Source organism: Ammospiza nelsoni, chromosome 3 (assembly GCF_027579445.1).
Source record: "Ammospiza nelsoni isolate bAmmNel1 chromosome 3, bAmmNel1.pri, whole genome shotgun sequence".
Classification (NCBI taxonomy): domain Eukaryota; kingdom Metazoa; phylum Chordata; class Aves; order Passeriformes; family Passerellidae; genus Ammospiza; species Ammospiza nelsoni.
Genome location: NC_080635.1, coordinates 7,850,647 through 7,869,196, shown reverse-complemented (window position 1 = coordinate 7,869,196; position 18,550 = coordinate 7,850,647). Strand labels below are relative to the sequence as shown.

The following is an 18,550-nucleotide window of genomic DNA, read 5'->3' as shown; positions in this document are numbered from 1 at the left end:
CTTTTTCAGGCTTATTTTGCCCAGAAAGCGGTACCTGGACTGTCCATAACTCTTGTTTTTATTGTCTCTATTGTCCTAATCCAAGTTGTCCAAATTTTTATTACTCAAATCATATTACTACTTTTATAACCATTTTATTACTATTCAACTTTTAAAATTTTAAACCCAAGTGACTGGCGTTTTTCACAGATACTGAAGGAAAACACGGGAATTTTGTTCCCAAAAAGGCCCAGGTAAAAAACCCGCGTGGTTCCCTGACCGCGCTGGGTGTTCCCAGCACCGGCTGCGCCATCTCCTGGTCATTCCCTTTCCTGCTGGGACCCAGCGGGAAGGGCCGGGCAGATTCCACAGCACCCAAATAATGAGGAATCTTTATCGTTGTTTATATTATTATTTATTTTGTTTTATTGTTTTTATTATTTTATTATTGTATAATAATTATTATTTATTATATGTTCCCCTGCACGATAACTACTGTGAAAACAAAGTGGGAAAACTTAAGGGAATGTAGGAGACTATCAGAAAGGCAAGAGATTTTATTTTAGACATATTTTATGCAATAGATGTTATTTCTGTGACAGTAATTTAGAGCAACCTCCCCTTGATCACTACATGTACGAAACATGCATAATTTCTAAAAACTCCTTGCTCTAAGCTATGTAATTTTATTCTAAACAACTTCTTAACAAGGCTCTCGAAAAATTAAAATGTAGCTGCAACAGGAAACATAGCAAACAGCTTTGCAAACAACCTTTTTGCCCTGTTTAGGGGCATACTTCAAATACCTACAAACAGTTTTGGGGTGAGTAGAAAAACGAAATGAAGAAAACCAGAACATCCTCAGAGGTCAGGAACAGAAGACAGACCTCATGAAATAAAACATCAGCCCCATACTAAAAACCAGAAATATCTGCATTTCTTCAAATTTAAATTATCTCAACCAGTCTTGTTCTCTTTGCTTCCTACTACATCCAAAAGCAAAACTTCAACTTTAACTTTTCTCCTGCTCTTATCATGTTTGTTCCAAATTTCCTGCTTTCTACCTGGACTGCCAAAGCCTAAAATCTCTCACATGCACTCAAATTCCATGCCAAACAAAACCAGCAAAACCCCCTTGTCATAAAAAAGCACAGTGAACTGCTCTTAATTTTTTTTTAATATATCAAGCCAAGCAGATCCAAATATGCAAATAATTTATGCTGCTCTCTGTACATTGCTATGATGAAGCATCTTTTGTCAAGGCTTCAGAACAGAAAGCTTTGTGCTCTGTGACATCATGGCAGTACAATGGAATTCTGCTCACAGGAGGGGACACCAGTCATGTGTGCAGCAGGATAAAGATTCACTCACATTGAAACCACAGCAATAAAATATGAATCTTCACAAATAAAAAGACAAACAATTCACAGGGCTACTTCCAGTGGGTGCCTTACCACAGCCTGCTCAAAGAGCTCCCTCAGTTTCTGCTCAGATTCCCCTGACACTCCAGACACAATCTCTGTTGCTGCCACCTTCAACATTGGGAGCTCCAGCTCCTGGAAGAAACAAAAAAACATTTTATGATAAATCCAGAGGTTAGAAATGCTAGCTGCCCTTGAGGACAAACATTTTTCAATAGGACATCTTTTAAACCTACAAATTACATACTCATGACTAAAGCTTTAGGAATTTTTAAAATATAGAAGGAGCATCCTCCAACTTAAAAAAAACCCAAAGCATTGCCTAGCAGTGTGGAAGGTATTTCCCACCAGGTTTGGTTCCCAGAGTCCTGTTCCAGAAATATCTGTGCAGGATTAGACAGTAAAACACTTGCAAAGCTCACACTTTAAAGTTTTCTGCTATTAAAAATAAATAAATACAACTGCAATTTTAATAGACTGCAGCACAGCAGTGCTACAGATTGTTGCAGCCTATTTCAAGCTCTTGGAATTATATATAAAAGAAAACTATCCCCAATATATAAAAGAAAATGAACCCTAACTTATGCAACTCAAGGCTACCAGAGACCCTACAGTGCTCAAAGACAATTTGCCTGAAAACCTCTTATTTAAGAAAAAAATATTTAAGAAGCAGTCATTAAATTTATTTAATCTCTAAGTTTTTCACTAGTGACATGCTTCTTTCCTCAAGTGTAGCACCCTTCCAGCATACAAATACTTATTTAGTAGAATTAAATATCATCAAATTATTCAAAGGGTTCCATTTTACAATAAGGCATTAGAAAGAAAACATCTAAATATTCTTAATTAAAACATCTGAAACAACGTCAGAAGGGTGTAACCAACATTTCAGGAATAAATACATTTTCTTTATCTGCACTACAAAAGTCAGTAATTTACATGAATCTAAATTTAAGGTTATAATCAGTAACATTTGAGGAGCAACTGTATTAAAGAAAAGGAAATGTCCATAATTATCACTGAGAGCCTTACAAGTCCTCAGATTTATATCCAAAACAGGAACAGCAGCACAGCAGCCTCACCATCACCCCAAATTATTAACACCAGTGGTGTCATGGGCTCTGAAAACATCAGTATAACACAGGCAAGGCAAGATCCAGTTTTGGAATTCAGAAATCAGCTGTTTAACAACCAACAGAATCAATGCCATCAATGTGATCAGTAAGGTTGAGTCTAGATTTGAAACTGTAAGGTAAATTTAACCAAAATTATCTTTCATTTATACCCTTCTCAAAACACCTGTGCCTGTATTGCTCTGTTCTGGGAATGCCTCAAACCAGTTAAATCACAAATAAAACCTTGTCACCATGACATTTATGTATGAGGTTCTGTCAAGTAAAGATTCAGATGGAAATCCAACAAAGGAAGTAAAGATGAGCATATTTCAGACTATCACAGGATGGCTAAAATAAACAGCTCTAGTCTCTCCTGAAAGAACATTATTCTCTTTCCCTCTGAAAGAACTCAGGAAAGGAAGAAGCTGCAGATGTGAAGCCATCTCACCCCAGCAATTGCCTGGGCCAGCAGAGTCTTCCCACACCCAGGGGGCCCATGCAGAAGGAAGCCCCGGGGTGGAACCACCCCTAGGTGGGTGTAGACCTCAGGGTGACGGATGTGAAGGAGCATCTTGCAGATTTCCTGTCAACAACAAGAGAAATCTCCATTTAAATTGCAGAAAATAGTATTTGCTGTTCCTATAGACAGGGGAAAATAAAACAAGTTCTGTTTGACAATCTTGAGTTCAATGACTGCTTAAAGAAAGATTAATTAGAGAAAAACCACCAACCCCCCTTGCTGTTGGTTTAAGCAGCTTTACTCAGTGCCATGCACATGAGCTATGAAATATTTCTTCTCTGCCATGTTTCAAGACACATTTTATTCAGTGCATCCTGTAGCCAACCAATAAAATTGTAACTAACCTTTAATGTTTCATCATTGCCTCCTACATCCTCAAACTTCACTGAAGGGTGGTAAAGCTCTGACCCCTTATTTCTCACTGTTAAGGAGGAGAAGACACAAATTTAGCCATGCTATAAATGTACTTGCTAATCCTGAACAAAACATACTCAGCCTAAACAAAAAGCTGAGCACACAGAGTAATATTATGTTTTAGTAGTAGACACAGAACTGCAATATTATTTTAGTACAACTTTAAGGCTAAATTTGTTTTAAAAACTGCCTGGGGTCACTTCTCTGCACATCAAAAAACATTTTCTAACAGATTCCATGGTCTAATAGCATCTCTTTGTTAGGAGTAACACACCAAAAATAACTTCTCACCTTTCTTAAGTAACATGGATTCAATTTCTCCATCTACATCTGGAAATTCTCCTCTTTTCCTTTTTGCTCTCCTGCCCTTTGTCTTCTTTCTTTCACTCTCCAAGACAGAAAAGTCTGTTGATTTCTAGGACATAAAACCAGAATTGTATACACAAAATTTTCCAAGTCAGTGACCTTCTGCAAAAACTTAAGAGAACAAAATGGGTGTCTATCATGCTTAACTTACACAAATTACATAAATAAAGACAAGCAAGGCAGGAACTTTTTGCAGGAACTCTTTTTTGTACTTAGGATTTGCCTTATTTTTAAATGGGTTGATTACAACAGTCACTTTTTTGTTAAGAGAACATAGTAATGAGCAAAAAAACCAAACCCAAACCAAATAAACCCCCTCAAAACTACTAACTAAAATCAGACAGAAGTTATTTGCATGCCATGGAGGAATCCAATTTGGGCATGAACACAACAAATGCATTTACTTCACTGGAAACAATTTTTACTTCTAGTAAGTCACAAGGGGGTGTAAAAAAATGTTACTCAGTGCTAACACAAGTCAAGTGCATGTGAGAGAAGTACTATTACAGGATAAAAGAAATAAAAAGAAGTTTCCTGTTTTCCCCAGGGTCACTAAGACTTTACCAGGGGCTAAGCAAGGCACAGGCCAGGTAGGCTGGTCACTGGCAAATGCAATAAATAACAGCTACACCCCACTCATCTTTCCCTCAGTATGGGCACTAATCTGGGCCTCCTTGATACTGAGAACTACATTTTCCTCAAAAAAATCTGGAAGAAATTCATTACTTGGTGACTTTCTACCTTCTGTACAAACATGCTTGAAATGTGCCAATTCTATCGATGCATCTGCTTAGAACACCTTGGGTTTGTGAACCACAAAGTACCTCAGAAATCAGTTTCTTTTCCTCTCCTTCTCCATCCTCAGAAAGGTCAATGAAGAAGTCTTTCCCATCAGGAGTTTTATCAATGAACCAGCCACCATCAGAGCTTGGTCTGTCATCTCTGGGTTCTGGAGTGAGGGTGCTTGTTTGAGGTGCTGTTCTCACACAAGGAGAGGTCTCCAGTGGCTCATTTTTTGGAGTGGATGGAACAGAATCAGGATTTCCTTTCTTGTACAAGCTCAGCAGGGAACTGTTCATGTGATTTGTAGACTGCAGATTTACACATTTGTAAAGAAAATACACAGGATAGGTTTTAACTTGGATTATTTATATTTAGAGGTCAATGAAAACTATTTCATAAACATAATTCAGCATTATCTCTGCTGGAGAAAACAGGCAATGCATCTTCCAACCCACTCTGCAAACCAAATGACTGCACAGAAAGCTGCATGTGCTGCCTGAAGGTTGAGGTTCTATCAAGTAAAGATTCAGATGGAATTCTGAATGAATTCTAATGACTCCTGTTAATGGGCAGGCTCCTCTTTTGGCAGGAGCTGGAGATGTCAGTTCCTTCAATCACTTCACCCATTTGATACCCAAGTCCTTCAGGCTCTCAGTGTGCCTTCCCAAAAGTGATTCCCCACCACAAATTCCTCTTTTTCCTTCCTCCTTCCAGCTCCAGAGATTCTCAGTTGGAATTCCTAACTCTGACCTTACCTTATGCCTATCTCCCCTTCCAAACTCTTCAATTTCACAACATGGAATCATGTATTATACAAATAAAAACAATACAACTCACTAAATCTTCTGGATAATCATCATAGTCAGAGTCATCTGTGCCACTTCCAGTAGTGCTTAACAGGGAAGCAAGATAAAAACTATTAATTTATCAGAGCAGAATTGCAAGTGAGACATCTGTAAAATAAAACTGAGGTGATTTCCACAATGTGGTTCCCCATAATCATGGTATGTAGAAAGAGAAATTCCTGACTCCCATGCTCTCAGTCTTCTAGTATGAAGAGTTAAAAAATTCATTCTTTCCAAGTGTGTGATGACTTGGATCAATTTGCCAATCTGTGTTAAAGACAGACCTACATAAAAGTGATGTAGTTCACTATGACTCAGTTCACCAGGGGAAACAGGAGCAAATCACTGCTGAACCAGACCAATCCTTCTGCCAACAGTGTCCTACCTTCCCATGAGATCCTTCATATCTATCCCAGGTTAGAGAAAACACAACACTCCATGGGATTATGGGCAGGGTTGGGAGTCAGGAAATCCTCATCCCCCACTGGTGATTTACTCTGAATAGCCTGTCTGGTGCTCCCATCTCTCACATGTGGCCAGCATCTCCCACAACCAAAAACAATTAAGAACAAAACCAAGGAACTGAAACACATGAGGAACAGGGCATTATGTGGAAAACTCTCAAGGAAGCCATAAGGTTGTCCACTAATTCAGGCCTGTATGTTCCCCACAACAGAGAAATCATGATTGGCTCTAACATGTGCTTGTCTTCAGCACTAAAAAAAGTTCCCAATAACTACAAGTAACTTCTAAAGAACACAAGCCTATGGGATCCACCTGCACCCTTGAAGGAACCAAAATGCAATAAACCAAACCCAGAAAGCTTTAAAGAACTGGTAACAGCAATGGCATTGTTAATTTAGTAGTAAAAACTCTTCTTACTCATTTTTCTCTTGCTGTCTTGCTCTTTTTGCCACATGCTCAGATTCTAAAACTGCCAAATCTTCACGCTCCTTTTCATTGCTGATTATTTCAAACACTGCAAGAAAAAAGTTCAACCTTTTTAAAAATTGACAGCCAAAGCACAAAGAATTGATCATTTTGGACTCTGTATTAACAGACCTACCTTTTGCAACTTGTATTCTAAAGGCATTTCTTTTTCTTCGTCCATAATCTACACTGAAATAAAACAAACAGGTTACACCAAGTGGTTTTTCCTTCAACATAATGTCATTCCCAGTGGAAAAAGTACATGGAAAATAGATTTAAAAACTACCTGGGCAAAAAGGTGACTGTCCTGCTGAGTAACTGAGCAAGGTATTAATTGGTGTCTTACTGGACCCTCTGTCCCTCCCGCATGTCTGCACTGAGGTGTTACACATTTTAAACTCACTGGGGTAAATCCCAACATGCTGCAATGAATCTGCAGCTTTTTATTTCAAACAAAACAAAAATCAACCCATAAAAAACCCAAATCACAGCTAGATCTTATAATGCCAATGAATTAATAAAATATGAGTCATTAAATGTATCAGCAGAGGGAAACAAAACAATCTTAATGCCTCAATCAGCCTCAACAACTGCTAATGAAGGAAAATTATAAGTTTCTTAGTGAATGCAATAGAACAAAGTAGTATATTCTACATTTTGAACACAGGATATAAGAAGACAAATGCTGGCTCACCTGTAGGTTTTCTGCAAATCAGATGCTAGAATTCCAATGTCAACATACTGCCCACATTTGCTACTTGCAAGATACTGAAATGCAGAAATTGAAGCAGGGAATAAAATCCTTGTCAATCACTTCACCACAACAGCTCGACCAAATATGCCTATTTTAAATTCTGCCCTCCTTAAAAGTTGAAATGAGAATCAGACTCAGCTTTTCACTGCCTTGCAACACACCAGACAGTATTTCCCAATGAGCTGGGAAATGTTGATTAAAGCACAGATTCCTGGGGAAAGGCAGCATCCTACACTTGGGGGCTTCTGCTGGGTCAATTCTGTTGCTTTTATTTAGCAAGAAAGCTGATTTTGTAGCCCACACACCATCTTATTGTGTTGGTTCCTCTCAGTTATCCTCCTTTTGGTTTAGATCTCCTGCACCAAAAGTGAATCCACCTCTATGAATCAGCAGGGATACTCTCATAAGAACAACCTGAATCTTTACAAGACATTTCAGATAATAAAGTAAATTCTCTCAAGCCTTTTTATTGCTCTGACAGCAGCTAATCCAACCCTTTTCAAACCCCAATTATGAAAGTGTGAGAAAATGTCCTAAATTTCATGTACAACTGTACTCCACTTGCTTTCTTCCCCCACTCTCCAAATCAGCAGCAAGAACTTTTGACACCATAAAGATGGATTGCTTCTTGAATAAGAGGAAGAAAATACAGAATCATCCTAAAAGATCTGGTACCACAAGTATGACAGCAAGGAGGATTTCAAACCCTCATTTAAGTTAATAACTCCATAGAAAACAATCAAATTGAACACATATTTAGCTTTTAAAATGATGCTGCACTTCAGATCACCCACGGGCAGCTCCTGCCCTGCAGGAAACATCAAGGCTACCACAAACCCAGCTGGCTTTTCCACTTTGGAATACTCAAGACAGACTCAAAGTGATCTTGTGAATTAAACCAAGCAGTCACTGCCTCATTTGAAGGAATTAGAAGTGGAGTACATTTATACAGAGGCTCAGAAACCTGGAGTTCAAGGTGCAAAGTCATTACAAACTATCATAAGATGTGACACAGCACTTGAAGGAATCAGTTTGCCCTGTTGTTCCCACATGTATTTGGGAAATAATCCCATTCTGCCCTTTTCTCAGCTATTCAATAAAATCCCTGAACATGTTCCCAAACACAAACAGCATTTTCCAGTGTCACAGAACTGCAGAATCATTTAGGTTGGAAAATTTCTCTGAGATCATCAGTCCAATCCATGAATGATCACCAGACCATGGCACTGAGTGCCACAACCAGTCTTTCCTTAAACACCTCCAGGGATGTGACTCCATCCCCTCCTGGGCAGCCCATTCCAATGTCTAATCACCCTTTCAGTGAAATTCTTCCTAAGGTTCAAATATATATATATAAACACATATATATTTACATACAGATACCTATATACCACAGATGTATTTATACATGTGGTATATAGGCATATAAATAAATATATATATATTTACATACAGATACCTATATACCACATGTATATATATATATGTGTATATATATATATGTGTGTGTGTGTGTGTGTGTATATTTATACATGTGGTATATAGGTATGTGCATGTAAATGGATAAATAAAAATATATAAAATAGATATATGTAATAATAAATAGAATATATATTAGATATGTATGTGCATATATATACACCTATATATCTACATATATATACATAGGCATATATACATACAGACACACACCGTGTGTGTATATATATATACACAGATAAGTATAAGTATAAATATAAATATATATATATATATATATAAATACTTTGACTATATTTCTTTTGCCCTCTTCATTTCACATGCGAGGCAGCAGCAGCCAGCCTCAACACCAAACGTGGTAAAGAGGGCAGAGAAATGACACGGAAAAAAAAAGACTTTACAGAAAATTTAAATCAGTAAAATAAACCAATGGATCTTTCTGAAGCCTTTTTAAGGCCTTTCTAAAGCCCTCAGAGGCAGGGCCGGCGTTTGGCGCTCTCCTAGCACTGAACGGGCCGGATGCTCACGGCCCTCAGCCAGAGGAGGATACACAAGACCCCACGCCAGCTGCCGGTGCCGGTGGTACCGGGGGTGCCGGGGGTGTCCGGGGTGCCCCGGAGGACAGGCGGTACCTGCTTGATGCGCTGTTTCAGCCGGGGATCGGAGACGCGGCCGGGCCGGTACCGCATGGCGGCCACCCCGCCGGAGAACGAACTCCATTTCCCAGCGTGCCTCGCTGCGCGGGCCCGCCCGGGCGAGGCGGCGCCTACGGCGGCCGGGAGGGCCCGAGCGCGGCGGGCGCGGCGGCGGCGGCGGGATGGAGTCGGTGGTCTTCATCTTTTCGCTGATCGACTGCTGCGCCCTCATCTTCCTCTCCGTCTACTTCGTATCCTGCTCCTGCGGCGGGCGCGGCGTGGGCAGCGAGCGGCACCGGGCCGGGCCGGGCCCGCTGAGGCGGCGGGGGGCTGAGGGCGGCGGGGCGGGGCTGGCGCGGGCTCGGCTGCCGGGCCGGGCTCGCTCCGCGGGGCCGCGGCTGCTGAGGGGACACGGGAGGGGCTGATGAGGGGACACGGGAGGGGCTGAGGGGACACGGGAGGGGCTGAGAGGACACGGGCAGGGCTGAGGGGACACGGGAGGGGCTGAGAGGACACGGGCAGAGCTGAGGGGACACGGGGGGGGCTGAGGGGACACGGGCAGGGCTGAGGGGACACGGGGGGGGGCTGAGGGGACACGGGAGGGGCTGAGAGGACACGGGCAGGGCTGAGGGGACACGGGAGGGGCTGAGAGGACACGGGCAGAGCTGAGGGGACACGGGGGGGGGCTGAGGGGACACGGGGGGGGCTGAGGGGACACGGGCAGGGCTGAGGGGACACGGGGGGGCTGAGGGGACACGGGCAGGGCTGAGGGGACACGGGGGGGGCTGAGGGGACACGGGGGGGGCTGAGGGGACACGGGCAGGGCTGAGGGGACACGGGAGGGGCTGAGGGGACACGGGCAGGGCTGAGGGGACACGGGAGGGGCTGAGGGGGCACGGGCGAGGCTGAGGGGGCACGGGGGGGGGCTGAGAGGACACGGGAGGGGCTGAGGGGACACGAGAGGGGCTGAGGGGGCACGAGAGGGGCTGAGGGGGCACGAGAGGGGCTGAGGGGACACGGGAGGGGCTGAGGGGGCACGAGAGGGGCTGAGGGGACACGGGGGGGGCTGAGGGGGCACGGGCACGGCTGAGGGAGCTGCGCGGGCCTGGAAGCGCGGCCAGCGGGGTTTTCAATGCTGTGCTGGCTCTGTGTGCTCCGAGCTGCGTTTCAATGTTCTTTTGTTAGGGGTTGGTCCGCACATATTCACCTTTTCCCCTTGCTTTTCTCAATAAACGAGAACTGGCTTTCTTTTTTCTTTTTTTTTTTTTTTCAGTCCCGACGGGATTTTTCAGGGACTGCCCAGTTCTTCTAACAAAACCAATAAAAAAAATAAAAATTCCTCCTAGAAGGATAAGTTGTTGGAAAATGAACAGACTTTACCCGTTTTTTAGGAATAGGAAAAAGATGTCTTAGTGTTCATTTCCTTGGAGAAAAGAACCGCGAGCTCTACATGAGCATGGTGAGGGGCACATGTGCATCCTAAGCCTTTTTTAAGAGGACTTTTCTGCCTGAAGTATTCATATTTCAGTCTGAAAGTTCACTCAGTAAAGAAAGTTACCCCTTATTTCCTAGCAAAGCATTAATTAATTCAATATTGTTGTAAATGTTAGGGGGGAAAAGTACATTCACTGCTTAAAACTGCACAGTTGCATGAGGAGAGTTTAAAACTGCATTAGCAGCTTCTCCTGCCCATTGAGTTTTGGGTTCAAGGGTTGTAGTAACAATTTTGATACTAAAAGTATCAAACAGCATTTGCCAGTGTCACAGAACTGCAGGATCATTTGATTATATTATATTGTTTATATTATATTATATTGTTTGATTATACAGTTTTACAAGACTTGTAGTAACAGTTTTGATACTAAAAGTACTGTTTGGTTATACAATTGTACAAGGGTTAGAGTAACAATTTTGATACTAAAAATACTGTTTGATTATACAATTGTATCAACAATTTTGATACTTCAAGTTTGCCTGCCTGGTCTATTTAAGGGCTGAACTGAACTTTAGCACTTGTGCAACAGTTGCCCTTGGGAATACATAATAAAATCACTTGGCCTGATGATAAAATATAGCCAAACCTTCTATCTAAAATAGAAGTGAGTTGTGACTAATTGAAAAATGCCTTTGACAGAGGCATTTTTCAGAGCAAGGCAGTGGATGCTGAGAGCAGAGGGTTGTCCCCAGTTTATTGGATAAAATGAAATCTTTGTGTATTCTGAATTACCATAATGTGTTTCCTTATCCTGAACCTCAGATAATCACGCTATCAGATCTGGAATGTGACTACATCAATGCTAGATCATGCTGCTCCAAGCTCAATAAAGTAAATTGCTCTTCTTTGCATTTGCTGTGGTTTGAGAAAACCACATCCTTCCCCTGAGCTGTGTAAATAACTGGGGTGTGATGGGTACCTTGACTGGCAGTATTTTGCATGTGTCTCTTATTTCAGCCTGCTTGTCTCTTTTTCTTTTTCCTGGATGTCCATCTTTCAGTAAATTCCATTGCCAAAGTACATTTTAAATGAATCTGCTTAAAACTCTTAGCATTAAATCACTGTGGCCTACCCATATGTGTATTCACTTTGATTTAAAAGTATTTTTTTCTTAATGTGATAGAGAATGGTACAGGATCCTGTAAATCCAAGAATGTGGAATTGCCAGGGGCTGACCCAGTTTAATGATGCCAGTTTTTATATTGATCCCCTTTCTTATCTGTTCCAGGCCTGGGGCTGTTGGTGCAGGTTTTAATTATCTGAATCCCCAAACCCATTCCTCTCTGCAGTGATTTCACATGAGCTCTTTCTGCTTTCTCAGTTCTCTTTCTTGAATGCTTGTGTAGTATGGTTGTGTTCAGACTGTGCTGCTCTCCAGAAATGTTGGTGATGCTTGGAAAAAGCTTGGAAAAAGCTCTGTTGCAATATCTCAGGCTTGATTTCTGCTCACTTGCGTGGAACCTTTCTGAAGGTTTCCATTTGTCCACACTGTGATGGAACCCATGCCTCTGCTGCCAGCTGTTCAGATTTTATAATCAGACTGCAATCCCAAATAGATTTTGGGGATCTTTTTCATCAAGGAATTTACAGTTGTGCTGTGACTCTTTCCTCTCTCCCCTTTTTTTGCAGTGGGTGGTGCCTGAGGTGATTGGCCATGCTGTTGTCACTGTGTTAATGCTCATTTCATTGCACTGGTTCATCTTTCTCCTCAACCTGCCAGTGGCCACGTGGAATATATACAGGTGAGTGCTGAATGGTTTGTGGGGCTTCTTTGTTGCTAGTTGAGCTTTAAGTGTAGCACAAAGATGAACAATATGTCATGCTGGGATGTTTCAGTTGCTAACAGTCTTCACTGATCAAACTGACACAATTTCTTGTGATAGGAAACCCAACAGGGACAAGGACATGAAACTTTTGGCCTTTGCTTGCATTCTCTTTAGTGCCCAGAAATCTCCGTTTGTGGGTCATTCCCAAACTGACAGGAAATGGTAGCAGATTAATTGGGATTATGAAATAGTACTGAAACCAGAGTTAATAATGTTTTCATGCCATTCCTGATATGTTGTAAAACCACGGGCTGTGGTGTTGTCCCCTGCACCCTCCTTCATTTACTGACTTGTGCCTTCCCCTCACCTGCACTGCTTTTGGCCCCCATCCTGCAGGTTTGCATTTGGCAGGTTTGGAATGGAAGGAACCTTCCATGTGAGAATATTTGCAGCCTTTCACCCTAGCACAGCTGTCAGTGTTCCTGCTCTTTGTCCACTGGGCTGCCACCCCTGGAAATGGTTTAGTTACCATGGGGGTTTCCATGTGGCAGCACTGGCACTGTCACTTCAGACCATGTTCCTTTTCTCTGAAAAATCTCTTTTCATATAATTTGGTGTGTGGAGAACTGACCCTTCACAGGGGTTTAGCTGAACTGACCCTTCACAGGGGTTTAGCTGAACTGACCCTTCACAGGGGTTTAGCTGATGGAAACTGGATGTGGATTTGTCACAAATTATCTGCAGTCACTGTACTGAGGGAAGAGCCCCATGTTCAGTGTGCAGGTATGGAAAGCTGGCTGTAACTCTGGTTTGCCTGAACCTGCCAGGGCTAACTCTGCAGGGATGGGTTGAGTTGCTGGTAGAATCAAACAAAAAGTTTCACAGCTCTTATTAAAACAAAATTGAGGATCTCTGTACTGATAACCTGGTTGGACAAATGTGAGATATTAAATAGCTGTGCTATTTAAAGTTTGATAAATATCACCCTCGTTTCCTGCAGAACTGCCAGCAAAGCCTCCAAATGTTTCTAAGCTGGAGAAACATGAGACAATATAACTTTATGTTTAATAAATAAATGTTGCCTAAACACACACACAGGGCATGGTTTGGCCTGGTTTTGTTTGCCCCTCTCTGTGTACAGCTCTGACCTGTAGTGACCAATATTTGGTTTGGGATCTGCTGGCAGGTTTAGGGTTTGATGTTTGATTTAGAAAAGACTGAGATGCCACAGACAGAATGCATTTTCTTTGAAGCTGTCAAAATTTCTTGTGTTGGTTACCACCTTGCTGCTTCATACTGTGTACTTTATTAATTTTTAAAGTAGGCACTTCTTGCTTTCCCTTCTAAAACTGGTTAGAGAGTTAAACTCCTGCATGGAAACAATCTGATTCCAGGAAGGTGGAGCCTGTATAACATCTGAGTGAAGTTGTAGCCTGAGCTCAGCTGGAGTGAGAATTCATGTGCTCCCTTGAGGAATTCTAGTGACAAGAGCACATGCTGCTGGCTCACTTGTCACAGGACACAAACATTTGGTTTCATGCTTCCTTGGCTTACATTCCCCTTGGCTTCACTCAGCTTTTGTGCTCATGTGGGCTCAGACAGCAGAACTCAACATGTTCAGCTCTGCCCAGCTCACCCTGCCAGCCTCTGTCTATGCTGGGGTGTCCCAGGGGGGCTGGGACAGAGCAGCAGTCACAGCACAGGGCCTTGGCTTTTGCCATCTCAGTGTGACCACTGGAGTTTGTCATTTTCTCTGTGAGGTTTTTTGCTAAATAAATGACTGATTCTTAGTTAAATTAGATTCTTTTCCAGTCCCTTCATTTAATGCATCTTTCCAGTGTGGGTGGGCATTTTCCCCATGACAACAACTAACTGTGAACAGCAATTAAAATGAGCTGGAATTGGCTGTTACCTGGAATCTCTCACTCATACTTGGGAAGCTGGGCTGGTGTTTTTAGTACTTCTTGTTCTCTTGTTATTTGTGGGTTGTACTGGCAGAGATAGCTGCAATATCCAGAACTCCCTTACCTTGAATTGTGAAACAGCTCTTCAGATGAAAGTCCTTTCTTGGCAAGCTTTCCCCTGCCTCTTGCCCTGACACTCTCTAACGTTTTTTGGGTTTTGTTGTGGGCTTTTTTTTCCTAATTTTTTTGCTTGTTTTTGTTTGTTTGGCTTTTGTTTTTTTTTTTTTTTTTTTTTTTATTCTTTAACTTTCAGGTACATTATGGTGCCAAGTGGAAACATGGGAGTGTTTGATCCCACAGAGATCCATAACCGAGGACAGCTGAAATCACACATGAAAGAAGCCATGATTAAGCTGGGCTTTCATCTGCTCTGTTTCTTCATGTACCTTTACAGGTTAGTTTCAAAAATTGCTCCCAAGCAACAAAGGGATTGTCTGCCAGCTATTTTTATCTCCTCTGTTCCACTGGTGTAATTGCTGGTATTCATGTCTTAGCTTTTTGCATCCTGCTAAGCCTTGCTAATACATTTTGACAGCTATCTCTGGGCTCACTATGTGCCTTTATTCATTCTGATCAAACACTGTTTGGAAACTCAGGCTATTCCTTAAAATCAAAACCATAAGTGCTACATAAAGAGCTTCATGCTTTCAGCACCTACAGTCAGTGGCCTGTTCAGAAAGGAAATACTCCTGAGCACCAAGTTTATTTTACCAGTTCTGTGTTTAAAAAATGAAGTTGATCTGGCTGAGTTGCAGAGAGATGTTGTGTGATAAGGCTGCTTACTCCAGGGTGGCAGAGCAGCATTGCTTCTGCAGCCTTGTCTCCATGAGCACAGCACACAGCAGGGCTGCCTTCACCTTCTATTTCAGGTTCTCTCAGTGCCACTGAGAGCTGCTGCTTGCACAAGCTTCAGTAATCCACTGGTGTCATGTTTTCTGTTTTGTCACAGTATGATTCTGGCTTTGATAAATGATTGAGAAGTTGAAAGAACCATTAGCTGCCAAATGGGGTCATCACTCCAGGGACTGGTGGTGGAGCCACAGACACCTCCCGAACACACCTAGATCAGTGTCGTCATGCAGTATATTTTTCCTCTTTGAACAAGAAATATTTTTCTGTATTTTTAACATAAAATATTTTCAAAAGGCATTGGATCTGTGTAGCAGTTGTTTTTGTTCCTTTACAAGCCAAACTTGTGGAGCTGCTGCTTCTGTAAGATGAAATCCTTGCTTACAGAAGCGACCTCATAGGAATTGAATGGTGATAAGGGAAACTCGTAATGATGGTTGTTCCAGAGCACATTCAAGTGCAGCAATGATATCTGATTCTTGCTGAGAGCTGTCAGGATGAGACTTTGCCTGCCAAGCTGTCCTATCAGAGCCTAATTTGAAGGAGCACTTGGAACAGATTTCAAAGTGGAACAGGAGCACAGCTTGCATCTTTGTGTTGGTATTCTTTCCAGACAAAAATCAATGGAATAAAAGTGATATTTTCCTCCCTTTCCCCACTCTGCTGCAGCAATCTATATGAAGTCTTGCATTTGGATGGATTAAGATCTCTTTGGTGGATATGACACTTGTGTGTAAGAGTGCAGATAAACATGATTAATACTTGCTTTTTCCCTTCAACTCCTATTTTGTCATTGAAGTGCATCATGGACATCCAGATAAAGTTAAGATCATATTGCACTGGGGTGGAGTTGGTTACAGAGCAAAAGACAATCTGCAGTTGCTACTCCCTGAAGCTGCTGTTTGCACAGCCAGTGGGGTGAAACAAGTCTGTGTAGCTCAGGGAAATGGTCTGGTAACCCATAACCCCACTCACTCACCCCAGTTCTGATGTGACTCTGCTTCAGTGATACGAGCAAGTTCTCTTTGCATCAGTGACAAGTGGATGAACCTGAGTTTGTACCCTCACTGTCCAATAACTGTCTTCAAGGTTTTTATATGTGCTTGCAAACAGTCTCTTGGAACAAACACAACAATTAAAACACTTTAAAAATACACTTCTGTAATTACATCTGGAAATTTATGAGCTTTTTTAACTACTTGGGGTTTCAGTGTACAGCTGAAGTCAAGTTGTTTTCAGGGCTAGCCATGAAAAGGCATCACTGATGCTTTATTGCTGGAGATAACCTTGTGTTCAGTGTTTGTTCTAGGAGAAGTTTGGCTTTAAATTTCTGATGGATGGAGTCCAAGTTAAGCTGTGTTAAAGATGAATGATGAAAATTATGCTCATTAAAGAAATAACTAAGGAAACAGCTGCCCTAGCTGGAGGACACTGACTACCTGACAGCACAACATCAAACTACAGAAAGTACTGCCCTGTACAGCCAAAACTCTGACAGGAGGTAGGTCTGGAGAAAGGAGAGCAAATAAAACTTCAGAAGAGTAGAAAGTAAGTTTTTTAGCAGATTGAATTACTTTATTTGTGTGTGAAAAAACCTACTACACATCTTTTGGGTGTTGGAAGAAAGGGCCTAAGTCAGGTCCTTGCTGTGCTGCTGACAACAGATACAGTTCACTAAACTTGTTTCACACTGAGGAACATGAGCATTACCCTCTTTTAATTGTAAGTCCATTACTCAATCCAGCAGCTTGGTATCTTATTCTAAAAACCTGATGAGTAAGTTCTGTGTTCATTTATATCCAAGAGCTGATTATAAGGCTTGTAAAAACCTCAGCAGCAGGTTTCAGAGACTGCAATTCTGCTGAATAATTACACTGGTAATGTTGAAGCTTTCTTACTGTACAGGGTCAGTGCCTGCTTCAAAAGAGATCTTCAGAAAAAATGCATTTGTAATAGCTGAAAACATTATTAATTAGCTAGAAATGGGGACACTGCAGTTATGTCACTCCTGGGAGACCCAGAGAGCATAGAAATTTTGATAGTGGTAAGAAAAAAAACCACAACTCCTTATTTTTCAGCAGAGAACAGGGTAATTTAAACCCAAGCTTACCATACAGAATTCAAGACAGTAAGAAAGTTGAGATGGATTTTTAAAAAAAAATTCATCTGACTATCACTATAAATACAGATTCCTTCCTATTCACTCAGACTCTTTCCCTTTGGACTCAAGGTATTCAGGTATAACTTGGTGAGGCACCATTAGCTATGATTGATAGAAAACTCCTGATCAGTGAAAATAAATCAGTCCTGTAGGGATTCCAACTTTTAACTGATGTAACATCACCGTGAGTCCTTTTCCTCAACCACAATCTACAGCCCGACCAGCTTGCAAAGATGATCACCTTGCATCTCTTTTCAGAGAGATTACAGAACACAGTGAAGAATTCTGCATTTGGGGGTCAGTTAAAATGTGTGGAATTGCATGTTTATAATCATTAGTTACAGACTGTTGGTTATTGAACCTGTTTTTTAAATACACTTGCCTCCTCAATCTAGTAAACGACTGGTTTGATTTTCCAAAGTGGTTCTGTATTATGGAACATTTTAAATCAGTAGTCTGAGCAGCAGTCCTAAGAACAATTCCACATGCAGGTTAACAATCAACCAGAAACCCTGATAAGCCCAAAAAGGCAAATCTTTATCAGTTCAGGAATGTCAGAGATTTATTCCAATTCCTTCTTCTCACAAGAAGCTCTCTAGGATTTTGTTGTACAAGTGCCAAAAGACCATTTATGCCTTTAAGTATAGGGTGTGATGGACAGTGGAGGCAGCAGCAGGACAATCTGGGCTGAGTATTATGAACCAGTTATCAGTGCATTCACCAGCACAGCTCTGGCAGGAACAGGCATACAAACCCTTCAGAGCATTATAGTTCTTTAAAAGTGAGGAGACAACTGGCACTGCCACCCTTCTGGGATGAGGTGACAGCCCTGGCACGTGTGAGGCACACAGGGACCAGGGACAAGGTGTAAGGAAGGGCTCTTCTCAGGCAGAATCTGGATTTAAGCTGATTAAGAAATGCACATCTACTCTCAGGTTCATTGTGGGATTTCTTTGAAATAATCTGAATTATTTTAAAAAGCAAACAAAAAAAAACACATTGAAAAACCAAAACAGATTTTAAAATAACGCCAAAAAATATCAAATCCCAAACCCACGGGATTTAATTTTACAA

General features: G+C 41.7%; 2 protein-coding genes across 4 annotated transcripts in view; one reads left to right on the top strand and one right to left on the bottom strand.

The window, feature by feature from the left end:
- Nucleotides 1-9,348, bottom strand: part of NVL (nuclear VCP like) — a 41,305-nt gene extending 31,957 nt beyond the window's left edge. For both annotated transcript variants that reach the window (XM_059468428.1, XM_059468429.1), the window contains exons 1-10: nucleotides 9,239-9,348; nucleotides 7,068-7,141; nucleotides 6,510-6,562; nucleotides 6,326-6,422; nucleotides 5,436-5,490; nucleotides 4,640-4,906; nucleotides 3,741-3,864; nucleotides 3,380-3,456; nucleotides 2,964-3,098; nucleotides 1,434-1,535 (exon numbers count right to left, since the gene is read on the bottom strand). In XM_059468428.1, coding sequence (XP_059324411.1) covers nucleotides 1,434-1,535; nucleotides 2,964-3,098; nucleotides 3,380-3,456; nucleotides 3,741-3,864; nucleotides 4,640-4,906; nucleotides 5,436-5,490; nucleotides 6,326-6,422; nucleotides 6,510-6,562; nucleotides 7,068-7,141; nucleotides 9,239-9,295 — 1,041 coding nt within the window. In that variant the 5' untranslated portion in view covers nucleotides 9,296-9,348. The remainder of the gene's footprint in view (nucleotides 1-1,433; nucleotides 1,536-2,963; nucleotides 3,099-3,379; nucleotides 3,457-3,740; nucleotides 3,865-4,639; nucleotides 4,907-5,435; nucleotides 5,491-6,325; nucleotides 6,423-6,509; nucleotides 6,563-7,067; nucleotides 7,142-9,238) is intronic.
- Nucleotides 9,349-9,365: 17 nt separating this feature from the next.
- Nucleotides 9,366-16,469, top strand: CNIH4 (cornichon family AMPA receptor auxiliary protein 4). Of its 2 annotated transcripts, none has more exons than XM_059468425.1 (5): nucleotides 9,366-9,492; nucleotides 11,499-11,567; nucleotides 12,366-12,478; nucleotides 14,720-14,860; nucleotides 15,416-16,469. In XM_059468425.1, exons 1-5 carry the CDS (start codon nucleotides 9,424-9,426, stop codon nucleotides 15,441-15,443), a joined length of 420 nt encoding a protein of 139 aa, XP_059324408.1. In that variant the 5' UTR covers nucleotides 9,366-9,423; the 3' UTR covers nucleotides 15,444-16,469. The 2 variants fall into 2 exon arrangements, with proteins under 2 accessions (XP_059324408.1, XP_059324409.1); XM_059468426.1 differs by lacking the exon at nucleotides 9,366-9,492 and adding an exon at nucleotides 10,561-10,700.
- Nucleotides 16,470-18,550: the final 2,081 nt, after the last annotated feature.

Bases quoted from the DNA above. Each gene is read 5' to 3' on its own strand.
- CNIH4 (XM_059468425.1), top strand. From the start codon at position 9,424: ATGGAGTCGGTGGTCTTCATCTTTTCGCTGATCGACTGCTGCGCCCTC. The intron at 11,568-12,365 runs GTAAATTGCTCT...CTTTTTTTGCAG, and splicing joins GCTGCTCCAAGCTCAATAAA to TGGGTGGTGCCTGAGGTGAT. The intron at 12,479-14,719 runs GTGAGTGCTGAA...TTTAACTTTCAG, and splicing joins GCCACGTGGAATATATACAG to GTACATTATGGTGCCAAGTG.